Genomic DNA, 19,634 nt, shown 5'->3' on the forward strand with positions numbered 1-19,634 from the left:
ATAAATTACCCAGTCTAGGATATTTTGTTAAAGTGGTACAAAGAGACTAAGACAAACCCCTTTTGCAGACACCTCATTGGGTGACCTGGTCCATGGCCTCTGCTCTTACTTGTCTAGGGATGGAGAGCTCACCCTCCAGCTCATCCTCATTGCAGGCTGAACAGCTCCAACTGTCAGAGGAATGGTGGCCATGTCTTCTCCTTCACATACAGAGATGAATCAGACACAGTCCGTGCCCCACAGCTAGAGAGTGGAGAGAGACAAGGACTCAACTACAGATCAAATGTTTTATTCATTGAACAACCTTTCTCTGAGCTTCTGCTCTTTGTCAGGCCGGTGGTAGGCACTGCATATACTGACATTTAATTTCATAAAATGTGTGTCCAGTGTGTACTCAGGCACTGTGCTCAGTACTGGGTGGTAAGGGAGAGATAGACATGATACCTTCCCTCCATGGAGACAATTAATAAATGAGTAAGCATACAAATCAGTGTGTAATTGCAACTCGTGATCATGGTTGTGAGGAGATGAGCAAAGGAGACTCGTAGAAGGGAGTGACTTCAGATGGAAGAGAATGGAAGTGAAGAAGTGTTCTTGGAGAAAGGGATGTAAAGGAAGATCAGCTTGCTGGGCAAATAGGAGTGGAAGAGTGTTCCAGGCAGAGAAAAGAGCAAGTGGAGAGGAGTTTCTGATGTCGGAAAGAGCTTGGCTTTTGTTAGGAAGTGACAGGAGGCTCCAGGGCCAGACCCGGCTGGAGAGGTGGGTAAGGGAAGATTGCCTGGGCCCTCAAACCCATGCAAAGAAGTTTGCATATTATTTTCAGGGCCGATGAATGCCATAAAAGGGCTTAAGCAAGATATGTTTGAAAGAATAAAACAAGGTCTCCAGGAGCTCTCCAGCTTACAGCAATGATATTAACAAGATGAAGTATTATAAGAATGAGTAAAGAGCTGGGCACGATGGCTCACGCCTGTTATCCTAGCACTTTGTGAGACCGAGGTGGGTGGATCACCTGAGGTCAGGAGTTTGAGGCCACCCTGGCCAACATAGTGAAACCTCATCTCTACTAAAATACAAAAATGAGCTTGGTGTGGTGGCGGGTGCCTGTGATCCCAGCTACTCAGGAGGCTGAGGCAGGAGAATCGCTTGAACCCAGGAGGCGGAGGTTGCAGTGAGCCAAGATTGAACCACTGCACTCCAGCCTGGGGGACAGAGAGAGACACCGTCAAAAAATAAAATAAAATAAAATAAATAAAAAAAGTAAAAAATAGTAAAGAAAGCTTTTATATTTGTGTTCTAAACACGCTTCTTGAATGTTCTCTGTACTTTTTCTCAGGCTAAGCTCTTTGCCTGGATTCCTCTCCCCAGGCTGTCTGCCCAGTACAACACTCTGGCTAACTTTGCCAGCATCACCTCCTCCAGGATGCCTTCCTTAACAATGTAGTCCACCAATGTAGTCCACCAACGTAGTCCACCGTCAGAGCCCTGAGCACGCCCTGTATGCTGTTCCCAGACTATTTACATGTCACTGTGCACCGTCCCTTTCTTCAGACCACCCCTGGAGGCGGACAAAAGTCGGGGCTGGAGGGAGGGGAGGTTGCAGAATCTTCAGCAGCAAACTGGCTCCCTGCACGCCTCAGTCTGGGATTGGAACTAGACACTGCCACCTGCTGGCAGTGAGTGGAATGGCTGACAAGATGGGGTTGGGAGGAAGGAGACTCCTGGAAACAGTCCAGGCCCACTTTGGCTTTTCTGAAGGGCAATCGCATAAGGTCTAGCTGGATGGAGGGCTTGTCTAAGGGGCCTGATGGTTCTGGGTGACAGCTGGGCTGGAACAGGAAGGAGGAACTGAACGTTGATGGACACACGGTGCAGCCCTGTGGGACTGCTGAGACCTTAGTCTAGTCCCTGGGCCCAAGCCAGACCAGTAGGGGGGCCCACCTTGTTACCATGGAGATCAGGGCTGTGTTCATACAGCTGGAGAGATGACCCTCCACCCGTGTGAAGACCTCCAGGGAGGAGGGGCCAGCCTCAAAGCCAAGTGTCCACCCATGCCCCCTCTTTTCTGGAACAACTTGTTTTGCTCTAAAGCTTGGGACTTTGACCCAGGAGGTATGTTTTCCTCCTGTTGGTCACCTGATGTCCTTCCTGCTCATCCCCTTCCCCCACCACTGCTGAAGCACAGCCCAGGGGATCCTTTCCTTTCCCTGGGTTTTTCAGGGAAGTGGAGGATACTGGGGTGAGGAAGGCAGAACCTGGGACTCGAGTGCTGATGGCACTGGTTGGAGGGAGTGGCACAGCTGTGACCCCCACCCTCCTTTTCTTAAGTCTCTCCTTGCTAGGCTCCTGGGACACCCCACTTTTCTGGGGTTGCTTCCTCCTGTTTCCTCCTGCCCCTTCTTCCTTTGAAAGACCTTTACGTGTTGGGGCCGTGTCTCTTTCTTTCTATGCTCTCCTCTTGACACCCCTACCCCCACTACACACAATGGGGAGACCATGAGCTCCCAGGCCTCAGTTACCATCCCTGTGCCGCAGACGGCTCCCAGATGCCCCACTCCAGACCCAGGGATTTTGCAGCCTTCCAGACGTCTCCCTCTGGAAAGTCCACAGGCACTGCAAGCATAATACCTCAAAATCTATAGCTCGTCAATCCTCCCATCCCCCAAACTTGCTCTGGCCCCTACTGAGGCACCAGCATCTACCCAGCTGCCTACGCCAGAAACCTGGGAGTCACCTGCACCCCTGCCTCCCGCCTGTACCCACTCCCAGTTCAGCACTGTGTTCCAGCAGCCACCCCCTGGCTTCTCTACCTCCTCAACAGGGCTCAGATCGGTTCCCACAGCCACTCCCTGCCCAGGTCCAGGCACTGGTGTTGTGGCCACTATAGCAGATCCCCGGACTCCTCTTCTCCAGCCTTTGCGTGCCCCTTTCCCTCTCCACACTACATGGAGAGGTGTTTTCCCAAACGCAAAACTGACCACGTGACTCCCCTCCTTAAAATTCTTGGAGAAGTCACCAGTAGATGTTTGCTAAATTCAGCCCCATTCCTTACGTTCCAATCAGTGATTCTCTGGCTGTTCATTAACATGCACAGTGCTTACTACAGTCTGTGCTAGAAGATTCTGAGGGCACCAAGTTGGGGGTGGGAGGGAGGACAGGATATACATATTTGGGAGGCATCACTCAACTCCAAGCAAAGTTCCCCCAGATCACCTTGAGATACTCCATCTTTGGATGGCAGTGGGCCCAACTGCACACGCATGTGAACACACATCCCCCCACCACACACACCCCACACACACACACACCCCACACACACAGGAAGCAGGCCCGAGGCACGATGTCTGAGTGCTCTCGCTGAAACATGAAGGCAGAATCATCCTGCCATGGGAAGGGCTGCCAAGGAGGCCTGATGAATAGGAGTTTGGTGGCTTCAGGAAAGACAGGCTGTGGAGGGGCCTTCAATTCAGGCGCTGGCTCCTAGGGACCTTCCGTCTCTGATGAGATTTTGTTCCAGTCAGCCCGCTCGTTTCTAGGGAGTCAGCATCTCAGCTTCCCATACTTCTGGGGTGGGGCTGGGGCAAGGAGACCAGCATGACCCTTGGTCAGGGGTCTGCACAGGAACTCTGGCCACTCTCGGTCCCTGAGTTGGAGGGCCAGGTGGACACCACATGATCCTGGGGAGACTTTTGCCTTTTTGGAGGGCTCTGGCTCCAGGACCTCCCTGTTCCAGGGGCTAGGTGTGCCTCCCTCACTGCTGCTTTTGGCTACGAGGGTGGTGGGCCCAGGGCTTCTGGGCCCCAGATCGCACCTTGCCACCTGGGGTGTCCGTCCTTTGTCCCCCACAGCAGGCTGTGTTTGCCCATTTTGTCCTCTGCCATGGGTGGAGATGGATCTGAAGTTGGGTGTTGAAGCCTCTGACCAAGCCGGTATCTTGTTTTGAGGCCCTGCCCGGTTTCCAGGGACCACATCTGGGGCCAAGCCAAGAGGAAGAACCGAACTGGGCCTAGGTCAGCTGGGCTGGGTCAGGGCTTTGGCATGGGCTGTGAAAGCTGGGGACTGGGACCTTCAGGTTCTCTTTGGAGATCTTTGCAGGAAGGGGTGGATTTAGGAAGCTACTGGGCTGGGCCAGGGAGTGGAAGGCACTGAAGCCGTGGTGTGTCCCAGCATTAGAGTCCCAGGGTTTGGCTTGGTGGGGTAGGGGCAGGTGAGGGGGAGAACAGGAAATAGGCTAGGCTCTCAGGGGAGTCTGGCAGCTTTGAGCCTTCTCTGGGCTTCTGGGGTTTTCCCCAGGCTCCTGAGCCAGCCAGCACATTTCTTAATCCCACTGTCAGCCTTCCAAGAAGCCCCGCCCACTGGGCTCAGTCAAGGCAGGAGCGACTATGGTCACCCCTTTCCCTAGAATCCAGCCCCACTGCCAGGAAAAGGGAGCTCAGGGCATGGAGGTGAGGCTGGGGCTCTCCCACATCTGCTTGGTCCTCATACCCACCTCCTTAGCTGGCCCCGGTAAGATGACCTCGAATGCCAGCACAAGTGAGCTGGGCACCGGCCAGGGGAGGCCAGGCCCGGCAGCTCATTACCATGGGAGGGAGGGCAGGTTCTCTCCAACGCCCCGTCTTCATTTCTCCTCCCTCCCTCGCCTTCCTCCTTCCTAGCTCCTCTCCTCCAGGGCCAGACTGAGCCCAGGTTGATTTCAGGCGGACACCAACAGACGCCACAGTAGCTCCAGGAGCCCAGACACCAGAGGCCAGAAGCAAGGCTACGAGCTGCTGCAGCCATGTTGGCCCTCAGCCTGCTCATTCTGGGCCTGCTCACGGCAGTGCCACCTGCCAGCTGTCAGCAAGGTAGCTCAGGAGGAGAGGGTTGGGCACCGGAGCCCGAGGGGCGGATGGGTGGTGTTCTGGCTCCCCTCCCCAGGGCCTTGATACTTAGAGTTTGGAGGGGGAGCAGGGACTGGGCTAGCTGAAAGAATGTCCCAAGACAGAGACCTCTGAACCAAGTCTCTGCCTGTCACTTGTTTTCAACGAGTGAAAAGTGGCAGCAGCAGGGAAATGTTGGTTCTAGGATCTTGGGGAGGAACAGAGCAGGAGCAGGCATTGCCCAAGGGGTGGCTGGGTCCTGAGTACAGGGGGCCTGGGGATACAAGGCGGGTGAGAATGGGGCCCAAGCTACCCCTCAAAGGCTTGGGCTTTGTCTCAGCCTCTTGGGCTTGGGTAGAGAACGGTGTCCAGTGTGACTCCCCCAAATATCTGAGCTCTTCGTCCTGCTCTGCCTGAATTGATGTGTGACCTTGAGCAAATCACTGCCCCTTTCTGAGACTCAGTTTTCTCACCCATAAAATGAGAACAATAAGCCCCACCCTGCCCACCTCCTGGGGCTGCTGCCAGGTCAGGGGTGTAGAAGGGCTTTGCACCTGGTGAAGCAACACAGCCAAGGTCTGGCTTTCATTCTACACTGTCAGGCTGCACCTGCAGCCAGAGTCTGGGGACTCTGCAGGTGGGACTTGGTCCAGAGGGGACTGGCAAAGATGCTTCCAGAGCTCCCCTCCCACCCCCACCCCAAGCTCTCATGTGTGTCTGCTTCAACTCTGTCTCCCGGGTCTTGGGAGCCCTCTGGGGAACTGCAGACCAGAGAGGTTGAGTCACACAGCAGGGCAAGAAAGGACAGGGCTCAGACCACCTTTCTCCTGCCCCAGGCACTGCCCTTTGCTGTATGTGCTAACCCCACATGGGAGGAGGAGCAGGGACTGTGGTCCCTGGGGTGACTGGAGGGAATTGGCTGCGGGGTCTAGGAGGAAACAGGGAGGGGCCTCCAAGGGTTGAGCCCTAACTCCCCATGCTTGAGCAACCGCTGACCTGAGGGAGCAGTCTGAGCCCCTAGGGAAGCAATGACTCCAAACACTGCTTTTGGCAGGTGTGGAACCGAGGATAATCACACTGTGTGTCTTCTGCTTCCCCTGGAGATAAGTGAGGTCTGACCTCACTACAGGCCAGAGAGTGCCTAGCCTCCTTCCTCCTTCCCAATATTTGCCAGGCTCGGAGAAGAGGTCAGGCCTCCACTGCAGCAGGACAGCTTTTGGTAGACTCAAAGGAGGACATTTGAGCAGGAGTGAGCCAGAGGAAGGTTTTCTGATGTCCAGCCTGGGTCCCTCAAAATACAGGGATGCAGGTATTCTGGCCTGGAGGCAGGACCCCTCCGAAGCCTCCCGCTGACCTGTGTTTTGTCCTGGGACCTCTCTCTGCTGACGGTCTTTTCTCTGCAGGGCTGAGCTCCTGCAGGCTCATGGAGTGCAGTGATGCTGGGGAGGAGGAAAGTCCTTTGGGGAAGCAGGGGCCTGAAGGCAGGGACTTCAGGGAAATCTTGAGGGACTGTGTTGGTGTCAAGGATCAAAAAGCAGAGAAGGGACCTGGTGCTCATGCCTGTAATCCCAGCACTTTGGAAGGCCAAGGCCGGATCGCCTGAGCCCAGGAGTTTGAGACCAGCCTGGGCAAAATAGTAAGACCCTGTCTCTATTAAAAAATAAAAAAAATAGAGAAGGGTGCATGGTTGGGGCCTCAACTTAATCTCTGACCCTAGTCCCTGGGCACCCAGCTGGAGGAACCAAAAGCAGCTCAGGTTTTGAGGCTTCTTTCCTGGTCCCCAAGACCCAGAGAAGAGCTCACCCCTCCTTTCATCTAAAGATGTCCTGGTCCACTCCTCTCTCTGGGTACCCCAGGCACCGCAGATCTCCCCAGCTGAGCAGCCCTGAGAGTCTCCCACTCTCATACACTTCTTACCATCAGAGAAACCTCTCACTACAGAACAGGATCTTCTAGATCCCAGACCAGTCTTGTCAGCTCTGGGTCCTCCTCAGCCTTCTGGGAGCCACTCCCAGCTGCAAGGCCTAGGTTGGCTGTCCAGGGGGCTGCCTTTTGGTCCCTGGGGCCCAGGTGCTCCCTGAGCCCTGCATGTGACCCCCCTTGGGGAGGGAAAGAGGCTCTGGGATGCCTAGATCTCAGATACAGCACTCTGAGGCTCTTCCCTCCTTGGCTTCTCACTCCTTCCAACTCCTTTCTCTCTGAGCCTCTGTCGTTCCTCCAACTCCCTCCTTTTCCTAAGCTCAGTGGAGCTTAAGATGCTTGAGTGGGTCAGATGGGCCATATCCCACCCCTGCCTCGCCAGAATGTCTCCTTCGTCCTGGCAGCTGGCTGAGGGCCTTCAGCACAGGTGGGGTCCTTGGGGAGTGAGGCCCCCTCACTCTCCTGCACATGCAGCCCCACTGTGGCCCCGTCTGCTACAGCCCCTCTCCCTTTTTTAGGCCTGGGGAACCTTCAGCCCTGGATGCAGGGCCTCATCGCGGTGGCCGTGTTCCTGGTCCTCGTGGCAATCGCCTTTGCAGTCAACCACTTCTGGTGCCAGGAGGAACCGTGAGTGCTGCCCAAGGGCCCCTGAGCAGGCAGGGTGGGCCCAGGACCACTGCTCTTGCTCTAGTAGCAGTGAGAAGGCCCTCAGAAACCCTGTGTCCAAACCTCTCCGTGTGTGGAAGGGAAACTGAGGCTCAAGGTCATAGGGTGGGTTGGTGACAGTCGGAATGAGAGCCTAGGCTTGCTGGCTCCCAGACCTGGGCTCTGTGGGCCCCACAGCTCTGGTGCCCGCTCCCTGTGAGCTTTGGAGAAACGGCTTCTCTTCTTGGAGTCTTTGTGTTTCTGCAGAGCCAGGATAGCAGCCCAGCCTGTGATGGGGGCTGTAAGGACCTCTAGAGGGGGTGGTCCCTCCTGGTGGGTCAGCTGTGGTACAGAGAGGGCATGGGACAGACACACCTCCTGCCCTCATAGGCTCAGACTACAGTGAGCTGTCAGAAGTTCAAGAGTTGCTGCTGAGGGAGAGTGCAGAGGACACTGCAGGGCCTGACCCGGTCTGGGGTGGTCAGAGAAGGCTTCCCCATTGCACGTTTATCCTGAAACTTGAAGAACGAGGAGGAGTCACTACCAGGATAGAGTGGCGTGGGAAGAGCACTGCGGTTGAGGGAAGGGTACATCCAGGTCCTGAGTTAGGGGTATGGCACCAGGGCTGCTGGGGACAGACACACACACAGGTGAAGAGCGGGTGGGCTGAAATCCAACTCAGTCTGCACTCACTAGGTCAGGACCCTCAGGCAAGGCTGCCTCTGTCCCAAGGGCATTTCTTCCCAGATCTCACAAAGGTGGCCTGGTGGCTTGAGTGCTAGCCCCATGCAGGGTTGCTGAGGAAACACCAGTGGCTCAGTGGGTGGAGAAAGGGATGGAGACACCTGAGATGAGGCTGGTGAGGTGGGCAGGCCAGGCCAACCAGGCTCTTGCACACGAATGACCTGAGCTTTGGGCTTTACCTAAGTGAGTAGGAATCCAGTGACAAGTTGTTTTTTTGTTATTTTTTGTGTTTGTTTTTGGTTTTTTTTGGAGCTGGAGTTTTGCTCTTGTTGCCCAGGCTGGAGTGCAATGGCTTGAGGCTTGATTTCGGCTCACTGTAACCTCCGCCTCCTGGGTTCAAGTGGTTCTCCTGCCCCAGCCTCCTGAGCAGCTGGGATTACAGGCTCCTGACACCACTATCAGCTAATTTTCGTATTTTTAGTAGAGATGGGTTTCACCATGTTGGCCAGGCTGGTCTCCAACTCCTGACCTCGTGATCCGCCTGCCTCGGCTTCCCAAAGTGCTGGGATTACAGGCATAAGCCACCGTGCCCTGCCTCCGTGACAAGTTTTTAAGCCAGTTTCGGGATGAGACACGGCCTTAGCAGAATGACCCTGGCTGCCTTATGGCATATGCACGGTGGCGGTGGGGCAGTCTCCAGTCTGCAGGCCTGGAGAGCAGTGAGGGGGCCGGCATGAGGTCAGGAGGGGGTCTGGACTGTAGCGGTGGCCAAGAGGATGAAGTGAAGAGCGCTGTCTAGGAGGTAGGCACCCTGGGAGTTGGTGGTCACAGGCAGCAGTGGACCCGACGGGAGGAAGGCAGGTATGGCATCGAGGTTTCTCATGGGGGATCACTCACCAAGGCCCAGAACACAGGAGGACGAGCAAATGTAGGGGCAACTGTTTAATTGGAGACGTATGAAGTCTGGGGTGCCTGTGGGATGTCTAAGGAAATGAGCAGGTGTTCGGTTCCCTGTGACCCTCGTGAGAGCAGCTTCTGGGAGGTTTCAGGGAGAGCCCACATTGCAGGGGGTTTAAACTTGAGTAAGAGGTGAGGAGCTTTTCATTGGATGCTCCTCAGATAGGCTTTCTCCACCTGCCCCAGCTCTGCCTGAAGGGCCACCAACCACATCTGTGCCCACTGCCCAAGGCACGACCGGGGGAAATTTGAGGCAGACACTGCATCCTGCAGGGCCTGCTGTGGAGGCTGAACTGAGGGCTTTGGACTCAGGATAAGTCTTTTGCAATTAGTTGGCCCCCCACCATGGAGTGGGGAGAAAGTGTGAGACCCCATGGGTGGGGCCAGAAGCCGTGACTGACAGGCCCCGCTGCACACAGCTCTGGGAAGGGCAGTTGCTGGCCTTCGGGCTTGTGAGAACCAGGACCCAGAATAGGGTCTGCTTGGATGAGGAGGGCCCCACTGAGGAGCCCCACTGATGAGTCCCATCCCCAGGGAGCCTGCGCACATGATCCTGACCGTCGGAAACAAGGCAGATGGAGTCCTGGTGGGAACGGATGGAAGGTACTCTTCAATGGCGGCCAGTTTCAGGTGAGGTGCAGTGCATGGCTGCCCTGTGTGTGCTCCCAGGGCCTAAGGAGAACCTGCTAGGGGGAGGTGGCTGGGGAGGACCGGGACTCATGTGGGCAAAAGCTAGTGAGGCAATGCGGGCTTTGTGAGAATCGCAGGGCTCTGTGGGGGAAACGCAGCCTCTGTGTGGGGCGAGGGCTCCGAAAGGGGACAGAGACTTGGGAGGGTAGGGTTCAGCGCAGGGGAGGGGACTCATAGGGCAGTGGGTACCATGGGCACAAGGGGTTCAATGGAGGAAGGGACAAATGAGTGAGGGACTCAGTGAGGGGAAAGCTCAGTAGATGATACAGCTCAGTGGGGGATGGGCTCACTGGGGGATGGACTCAGTGGGGGATGGACTCAGTGAGGAATGGGTTCAGTAGGGGATGGAGCTCAGTGGGGGATGGGTTCAGTGGGGGATGGACTCAGTGGGGGATGGACTAAGTGGGGGATGGACTCAGTAGGGGATGGGTTCAGTGGGGGATGGACTCAGTGGGGGATGGACTCAGTGAGGAATGGGTTCAGTATGGGATGGAGCTCAGTGGTGGATGGGTTCAGTGAGGGATGGACTCAGTGGGGGATGGACTCAGTGGGGGATGGACTATGTGGGGGATGGACTCAGTAGGGGATGGGTTCAGTGGGGGATGGAGCTTGGTGGAGGATGGAGCTTCAGATGGAGGATGGAGCTTGCTGGGAGATAGGTTTAGTGGGGATGGAACTCAGTGGGGGATGGAGCTCAGTGGGGGATGGGTTCAGTGGGGGATGGCCTCAGTGGGGGAAAGACTAAGTGGGGGATGGACTCAGTAGGGGATGGGTTCAGTGGGGGATGGAGCTTGGTGGAGGATGGAGCTTCAGATGGAGGATGGAGCTTGCTGGGAGATAGGTTTAGTGGGGATGGAACTCAGTGGGGGATGGAGCTCAGTGGGGGATGGGTTCAGTGGGGGATGGCCTCAGTGGGGGAAAGACTAAGTGGGGGATGGACTCAGTAGGGGATGGGTTTAGTGGGGGATGGATTCAGTGGGGGATGGGTTCAGTGGGGGGATGGGTTCAGTGGGGGGATGGGTTCAGTGGGGTATGGACTCAGCGGAGATGGGTTCAGTGGAGGATGGAGCTCAGAGGGGGATGGGTTTAGTGGGGAATGGAGCTTGGTGGAGGATTTGGGAGATAGGTTTAGTGGGGGATGGGTTCAGTGGGGGATGGGCTCAGTGGGGGATGGACTCAGTGGGGGATGGGCTCAGTGGGAGATGGGCTCAGTGTGAGATGGGCTCAGTGTGGGATGGAGCTCAGTGGGGGATGGACTCAGTGGGGGATGGACTCAGCGGGGGATGGACTCAGTGGGGGATGGGTTCAATGGAGGATGGGTTCAGTGGGGGGATGGACTTAGTGGGGGATGGACTCAGTGGGGGATGGGTTCAGTGGGGGATGGGTTCAGTGGGGGATGGGCTCAGTGGGAGATGGAGCTCATTGGGGAATGGGCTTAGTGGAGCATGGGATCTGTGGGGGATGGGCTCCATGGGGGATGGGCTCAGTAGGACCCACTGGTGGAGCAGTCCACAGGAGGAGGGAGATAGGTGTCAGGGAGGGGATGCTGAGAGGCCTCCAGACTCAGATGCATAAGCCCAGATGTAGTCAGGTGGATCCCCTTCTGGGAGTCAAGCATTTATTCTGGAAGCTATTGCTGTCACAAGTGCAGGATGGGGCAGGGAGAAGGGGATAGAATGGGAGGAGTGATGACCCACCAGGCCCATGCCTTCTTCTTTCAGGTCCAGTGAGCATGAGAATGCCTATGAGAATGTCCCCGAGGAGGAAGGCAAGGTCCGCAGCACCCCGATGTAACCTTGTCTGTGGCTCCAACCCCAAGACTCCCAGGCACCTGGGATGGATGTCCAGTGCTACTACCCAAGCCCCCTCCTTCTTTGTGTGGAATCTGCAATAGTGGGCCGACTCCCTCCAGCCCGACGCCGGCCCTCCCCTCCCCTGAAGTATAGCCAGCCAAGGTTGGAGCTCAGACTGTGTCTAGGTTGGGGATCAGCTGTGGCCCTGGGGTCTCCCGCTCAGCTCAGAAGAGCCTTCTGGAGAGGACAGTCAGCTCAGCACCTCCCATCCTGCTCGCACGTCCTTCCCCATAACTGCAGAAGCGGCCCCAAATCCTGTGAAATAAAGACTTTTTGTATTTCTGAGGCTGAGGCCCACCAACAGCCCCTCAGGCTTCCAGTGAGTCCCCATCTTGCTTTCTGAATCACGACAATCGTCTTCCGACTTGTCATAGTGGCTTTAGGGGATTATCCAGGAAGCCCCTGTACCCACAGGGCAGCTGGGACCGAGGGGGCCCAGGCTGGGGAGGGGCTGAGAGTGTGTGGCCAGGGTGAGGGTAAGAGAGGGTTGGTGCCTTTTCTGGTGTTTGAGAGTGAAGCACCCTCAAATGGGAGTGTCTGATGACACGTGGGAGAATTGGGAGGCAGGAAGACCAGGACAGGTGAGCCCATTTCTGCCAGTGGGGTGTTTCTTGCCCCCTCAGGCCAAACCCTTTCTTCAACCAGAGCCGCCGGGCATGGCTTCCCAGGGCAGGGCAGGGCAGGGCAGACCCTGATATGAGCTAGGTGCCCCCAGTGCTGATCAGTTTCTTGTAAGCAGGGAAGGAAGAGGATGTCAGGGGCCCATGGGCCGGGGAGCTCACCCACTCTACCCTTGCTCCAGTCCCCGCCCCCAAAGCACCCTTCATCCCTGAGGCTCTGGGCTTTTCCTTGCACAGTGCCGTTCACCCTTTGCCTCTGTGCTGGAGGTGTCACGGTGGGTTCCCACAGATCTAGTCTGTCTCCCTCTGGTGGCCCCTCTGTGCTGGCTCTGGCATAGGAAGTGTCAGGAAGGAGTCTTGGGTTGAGACTCAGGAAGCCCAGATGTGAGTCCTGGGTCCTCTGCCAACTTGTGTGAGCTTGGGAAAGCTGCTGTCCTCTCTGAGCTGAGCTTTCTCTCCATGGAAGATTTGGCCAGTCTCACGGCAGAGCTGGAGGACAGCCCAGTCCTTGCCTATGCCTGCCTCGCCCAACGCCCAGTCCTGGAGTGGGAGTCGGGGTAGGGACGGGAGGATCAGGAAACGGGGTCCTAGTAGGAGCAGGGCAGAGGGGAGGCACGCCTTGCCTGGCTGGCGGAACCTGGAGGCCCCTCACCTCTGTGACTGTTGGCCTTATGGGAACAGCTTCTGTCTCTGTCCTGGGTGATAATCTGAGATGGACTCACCCAGGATAATTCCCAGATCCAGAGAAGTGGGGCCAGAAGGTAGGAGGCCATCCACCTTGTCCCAAAGGTCTCCCTTTGCCACTTGCCTCAACCTGTCACAGCCCCCTTGTTCCATGCTATGGCCATTCTTTGCTATTCTAAGGCTTCACCAAGTACCACTGGGGAAGACTCGTCTTAAATGGAAAGAATCTCTTCTCACCTCATTGGGTTTAGGATGCAGACAGCAGCAGAGCGAAGAGGCCTGGGGGTGGGGGAGCAGCAGCTTTGCTACAGGCCTATCCCTGCCTTTCTGTGTGTCTTGAGACAAGTCACCTCCCCTCTCAGGGCTTCGACTTAATGAACTACAGCTTGTGATTTCTACTCTAGGCTTTTGCTTACGTGGCTTTCTGTGACTCATGCCTTTTCACCCCACCTCTGCCCGTTTAAACTCTGCCCATTGTTTTTTCTTGACCCAGCCAAGGTTCCTCCTCTTCTGGGAAGTCTTCCTTGATTAGACCAGAGGGCAAAGCCAGGCTAGCAGCCAGCCCCGCTTCTCCACTCACTGAAGGAGAGACAGAGGTTCCTAGAGGGTCAGGCCTCTGCTAGGGCACACACAGCCCCCTCTTCCTTTCCTGCCTCCTGGTGGGAAGCTTCTGGCTGCCGGATCTGATTCTCCTTTCACGAGGCCACATTTCCTCCCAGCTCTGCCGTCAGTTGTCCCTGGGGGGTGGGAGTGGGTTCGAGTCAGGTCACCCCACCAGCCTGCCAGGGCCAGAAGGCAGAGCCACCCTCCCTGTCTCCCTGTGGCAAGTGAATCCCAGCTCCTCACACCTGTGAGGTTTTGCCAGGAGAAGCCTGCTTCTGCCCGGGCTTACCTTGCTCCCCAGCAGCTGTCTAGGGCCTCTCTAAGAGCCTCCTTGTCCCCCTTCTCATTCTGTCTTGCTCAATATGGGCAGATCTAAGAGAGTGGGTACCCACGGGGCTCCTGCAGTGGCTGGGCCGGCACTAACCTTACAGCCCCTCACCCTCACCTCATGTTCCTGCCCCGATCGGGGGCTGGGAGCAGGAAGCTGCTGGCCCCAGAACCGCTGAGACCCCCAATCCTTATCGCTCATTCCCACCTGCCAGCCTGGCCAGATCGGGGAGGGAAAGGAGGCTGGTCCCAGGCCAGGGTGGCGCTTAATGACCCTCCGGGGGCCTAATCTCAGACTGGCAGCCACGGAGTGGCTCAGGCGCGCTCCTGGAGAAGGCTGATAACGCACCAGCTGGGCCCCCACCATCTATCGCTGCACAGCCAGTCTCAGGGACGGCCTCCGAGGGCCTGGGGAGGGGGAGCCTCTGGACTAGGGTGGGGCTGGAGGCGAGCTCTCCGCCCTCAGCACTGAGGGAGAGGATCCTGAGCTCTGTAAGTGGCAGACAAGGGAGAGACCCAGCCTGCAGGAGGGGTGGGCTGGGTCCAGTGGGAACCCCCAAACCCCTGTGCTCCTTCTCTCTTTCCTGCTCTCTTCCCAACCTTTTCTCCACACATAGGACCTCTCCTGCCCAGGCCTTTCTCCTCTTTGTCTTTCCCAGCCTCCATCCATCTCTGTCTCCCTGTTTCTCGGTCTCTCCACCTCTGTTTTTGTCTCAACGTCTGCCTCTCTCCGTCCTGTCTCCCTTCCTCCTCCTCCACCTGAGCTCAGCACCCACCTCCTCTTTCTCCCTTGCATCCCTTTTCAGTTTCCAGCTGGTTCTGTTGATTGTTCCCTTCCCAGCTGTCCCCTGACTCCCAAGCTTCCTTGATGTCAGCCCTTGGCCGGGCAGTTCCCACGATCTCATTGGTCTCACTTCTGTGTGTGGCATCATCTCTCCGTGGTCCCTTCCACCAGCTCTCTGCCAGCACCACAGGCTGCCCCAAGCCCTGGCTCTCAGACCAGGATGTCTTACTGTTGAAGACATTTTTGCTCTTCCTGGAACAGGGCTCGCACCTTGTTTTCCCCTCTCCCACCTAAAACGTGTAAGTTTCATAGGGTTACATTAGAGATAATACCCAAACTCAGGCAGGAAAGAAAAGCCTCCACCCAGCAACTGCACAGTTGAAGGGAGACTGCAGCACTGCTTACTTCTGTTAGACTTGAAGAGGAGCTGCCAACCAGGACCTGGCTTTGAAAACAGGCTGCGGAGTTCCATCTCCAGAGTGCCAGGTGGTCAAGGGGAGTTTCAAGATTACTGCCCTCATACTCAGAGTGACATGTGCAGAAACACTATCTGTTTATTGTGCTTCAAGCAGCCATCAGATCAGGACTATTGCTGGGCAAAGCCTCTTCCCGCAGCCTAGGGGTAGTAAAGGTGGGGGTAGAAGTGCTGGGGGTGGGGCCAGAATCACACACAGTCTGCTCTGGCCTCTTTGCCCAACTTCACAGGCAAGTCAGGTGGCTGAAGCCAGCAGAACTTGCTCTGGGACCAGGGTGGAGGCACCTACCTCCCATCCAGACCTGGCTGGGAGGTCCTGACTCCCCAGCTTGGCTTGGCTCTCCTCCCAGGTTTTTTTTTCTGTCCCTGGCAGTGCGGACGGCGGCCAAAAGCTTGAGCTTGGGAATCATGCCGATTGGTTCAAATTCCAGACCTGCTCCTCACTGCCTGTGGGATCCCCTAGCCTTTCAGATCCTCCATTCCTCCTTTGCCAGTAAAATTGGCTCTGTAGTACATTCCTTGCACAGCTGCTGGGAGGAAACAGAGATGACATCCGTGTTGTTATTGCTCCTGAGACTTGCCAGAAAGCCCTCCATGATCAACGTAGATGCCATTTCTTCCCAGACGCTCCTTTCCCCACTCCTGGGTTCAGCACTTCCTCTGGGCAACTTCAGCCCCTGCTCCTCCCTCTTTTTGCACCCGCCCCACCTGCTCCACTCACTCCACTCACCCCAGGGTGCTGTCTAGTTGTCTGCATCCCGCTCCTGCCCCGGGTCTGGGAGCTCCTCAAGGGCAGGAATGGAGTGACTTCCTCTCTGTGCACCCAGGACAGGGCTGGGCAGGAGAAGGGAAGCCGAAGGAGTGGTGGAGAGTCCCGAAGGAAGGGACTAAACTCCAGCCATCCGTCCAGCAGTGTCTGTTCACACCCCTCCTCCCTGCACGGGCTCAGACATACACATGCGCATATGCTCACTCTCTCTCTCTTTCTGGTTGAAGGTCCCGGGAGCCCTTCGGAACGCTGCTGCCTGGCAGGCCTACCGTTTAGAGCGCTGTTCTGCCTGCCCGTGGCCTCGGCTGCCACCTGGTGGCTGCGCGCTCTAAAGGAAGGGTAGATTCAGCAGAGCCTCGGAAGTTGAGCTTCAGGCGCCGCTCTTCCCCCTCACACTGGGACTAGACGCCTTTCCATGGCGTGGTCCCAGAAACCTCTCAGGTCATGCTAACAACTGGGTCTTCCCGTGGAATGCAAGGGCAGTGGGACCTCCGAGCCCCTTCCTTGTGGCCCCAGTAGCCGAGTCTGCGAACACCTCAACCACCCTGCACTTTTGGTGGGGTCAGCTTGGGCGCTTTGCCATCCTAGTCCTGACATTACACCTCTTCTTTCAGCAGGGGTCTGGGAGTCCAGTGGCTTCTGTCCTGGGCCATGTTTTTTCCAGAGGGTGAGAGATGGCATCATTTCTGGGACCTTGTTCCCTGGAGACTCTGGCCCCCTGAAGAAACAGGATAGAGAGAGCTTGAGAGAGAGAGAGAGAGAGAGAGAGAGAGAGAGAGAGAAAGTATTAAGGATGAATATCAGTGTCTGCCCCGAGTAAATTGGAAGACGATGGCATCAGGGCACTGCTCTGGGCTGTATAGACTGTGCCTTCACTAACAGGTCCCTGAGACCAGGTGTGGGCCCGTATCCCTGGAGGGAGGGGTGCCTTCCTCTGATTCGAAGGTATCATTTAGGCTAGTGAATGGCATTGAGAATGGCAGATCCCAGGGACAAGCAGGAGCATGTGTGGGATGAGGATGCGGCGCGGCTGTGTGACATTTCGGAGCCTGCAACACATCCATAGAGAAGCCCTGGAGGAGCAGTTGGGTGCATGGTGGAGTTCTGAAACTCAGCTGGGCAGTCGGCACTTGAGCCAGAGATTCTGCTTTCGACCTGGATGCCCATTGAGAGGTTAAGAGCTCAGGTCTGGGTCGGGCAGCTTGGAAGTAGCACAGCTTGGACACTTCGCAGCCTGAGACTGTGGATAAATCAACTTAATTCTCAGAGCTCCAGTTCACTGTAAATTGGGGCAGTAAATGATGTCTGCATGATAAGTGGTGTTATGGATGTTAAACATTCACATGAAATGCATAGAATAGTGCTTAGCATACAGTACACAATAAATGTTAGCTATTTAAAAATTACTATAGTTATTCTAATTATTTATTACAGAGTGAACTGAATTGGATGCAGGATCATGGTGCTTCAGAGCTAGCAAGGTCCTTAGGATCATTTAGCCCAGTTTACTAATATTACACTATGGAATTTAAGCCCAAGGAAGGGACAGTACCTGACCAGGGTCATGTAAGGAGTCGAGTGAGAAGTAGGCTGGAGGCTCTGCGTGGCTGGCAGGTACAGAATGTGCCAAACCCATCTGCCAGCTTGGATCTCTTGAGGCATCAACACAATGGAGCTGGCCACACTGATTTGTTCCACACCGCTGAGGCTGGTACAGTTCTGGACATGGACTTTGTAAATGAATAACTGGGCCTTTGGTCAGTTCTCGCTGTGAGTTTGGAGGTATGGGGTGGGATGGTGAGGACAGTTGGGGGCAAAGTGAGGAAAGGGGCAGGGAGGAGAGGGGAGAGAGAAAAAGGGGAATGAGACAGGCTGAGCTAGTGAACTGGAATTGGAGGTTGGGAAGAGGCTTTCCTTGATGGTGGTGGGGCTGTTTTCTTTTTAATTTTAATTTAATTTAATTTTAAGTTCCAGGCTACATGTGCAGGATGTGCAGGTTTGTTACATAAGTAAAAACATGGTGGTTTGCTGCACCTGTCAACTCATCACCTAGATGTGAAGCCCAGCACGCATTAGCTATTTATCCTTATGCTTTCCCCACTCTCATTCCCAACAGGCCCCAGTGTATGTTGTTCCCCATGTGTACTTATTGTTCAGATCCCACTTATAAGTGAGAATATGCGGTATTTGGTTTTGTGTTCCTGTGTTAGTTTGCTGAGGATAATGGCCTCCACCTCCATACATGTCCCTGCAAAGTACATGATCTTGTTCCTTTTGATGTCTGCATCGTATTCAATGGTATATGTGTACCATCTTTTCCTTATCTAGTTTATCATTTATGAGCATTTTGGTTGATTCCATGTCTTTGCTATTGTGAATAGTGCTGCAATGAATGTACGCTTGCATGTATCATTTTATTTTTATTTTTATTTTTGAGATGGAGTCTTATTCCATCACCCAGGCTGGAGCAGGTGCAATGGTACAATCTCTGCTCACTGCAACCTCCTCCTCCTGGGTTCAAGCAATTCTCGTGCCTCAGCCTCCCGAGTAGCTGGGACTACAGGTGCATGCCACCATGCCTGGCTAATTTTTATTTTTATTTTTGTATTTTTAGTAGAAACGGGGCGTTACCATATTGTTCAGGCTGGTCTCGAATTCCTATCCTCAGGTGATCCACCCGCCTGGGCCTCCCAAAGTGCTGGGATTACAGGTGTGAGCCACCACACCTGGCCGCATGTATCTTTATAATAAAATGATTTATTCCTTTGGGTAGACACTCAGTAATGGGATTGCTGGGTCAAGTGGTATTTCTGGCTCTAGGTCTTTGAGGAATCACCACACTGTCTTCCACAATGGTTGAACTAATTTACATTTGCCGGTGCTGTTTTCTACATTGAATCTGAGGGCTACCGTATGATGTGTAGGACACTTTCTGATTGGAGCCTCACAATGATCCTACCAGGTGGTTACAACTGAGCCCAAATTTTAGAGGAAAAAAATGCAGACTCAGAGAGAGAAAAGTGATTTGCCCAAGGTCTCATAGCCAGCTAGTGACATTGAACCCTGGCCTTTTGACTTTAAATCTATGGCTAATTCTACCCCAGCATAGGGTTGTCTTTGGGGTGGGTGTGTGTGTGTGTGTGTGTGTGTGTGTGTGTGTGTGTGTGCATGAAATGAGGAGACAAAGAAGGAAACAGTGTTTGCCTTTGCAGAGCATGCAGTCCATTTGGAAGCATGCATGTGGGAAACTGGGGAGGGACCCTGTCAAGCATCTAAGAGGAGTGGTTGGCATTTGCTGTGTCCACCTCCATCCTTCTCACTCACTACTCAGTGCCTGTAGCCTCGCCTCTCTCCCCAACACTGTGCTGGGATTGCTCTCACCAAAGACACTATTGTCCAGCTCCCTGTTGAAAGGTAAGATAGTCTATCTGATTCTTCTGCTCTCAGTATAATAGGATAATTACCATTTTCTCTGGGAAGCTGTTCCTGACCATCTGCCCACAGCTCATCAAGCTCCTATGAGCCTGCAAACTCACCCTGGTCATGCTGCCCATCTCTCTGAACAAGACTGTGAACTCTGAACTCTGAAGTGGACCACATACACCTCTTTATTGCATTGTGCAAGTGTGTTGCATGGGCCTGGCATATAGGAGGTCTCAGAGAGCTATGTGTTGACATGGAGACCTTATCCCTTGCACTCACTTATACTGCTTCCAGTAAAGTATCAACTTCCAGATCAGCACCTTCAGCTCCATTCCCTCCTG

At 55.0% G+C, this 19,634-nt stretch overlaps 1 protein-coding gene and 1 long non-coding RNA gene across 2 annotated transcripts; one reads left to right on the forward strand and one right to left on the reverse strand.

The window, feature by feature from the left end:
- The first annotated feature begins 4,626 nt into the window (after positions 1-4,626).
- On the forward strand, positions 4,627-11,932 carry LOC105494984 (PDZK1 interacting protein 1). Its single transcript, XM_011764086.2, has 4 exons — positions 4,627-4,844; positions 7,298-7,406; positions 9,600-9,695; positions 11,477-11,932. The coding sequence occupies exons 1-4, from the start codon at positions 4,778-4,780 to the stop codon at positions 11,547-11,549; spliced, it is 345 nt and encodes a 114-aa protein (XP_011762388.2). The 5' UTR covers positions 4,627-4,777; the 3' UTR covers positions 11,550-11,932.
- Positions 11,933-12,032: 100 nt separating this feature from the next.
- LOC105494985 (uncharacterized) lies at positions 12,033-16,065 on the reverse strand. Its single transcript, XR_011621261.1, has 3 exons — positions 15,832-16,065; positions 13,961-15,628; positions 12,033-13,649 (listed from the first exon to the last, which is right to left on the reverse strand). It is a non-coding gene; the product is annotated as an uncharacterized lncRNA (long non-coding RNA).
- Positions 16,066-19,634: the final 3,569 nt, after the last annotated feature.

This window comes from Macaca nemestrina, chromosome 1 (genome assembly GCF_043159975.1).
Source record: "Macaca nemestrina isolate mMacNem1 chromosome 1, mMacNem.hap1, whole genome shotgun sequence".
NCBI classification, from domain to species: Eukaryota; Metazoa; Chordata; class Mammalia; order Primates; family Cercopithecidae; genus Macaca; species Macaca nemestrina.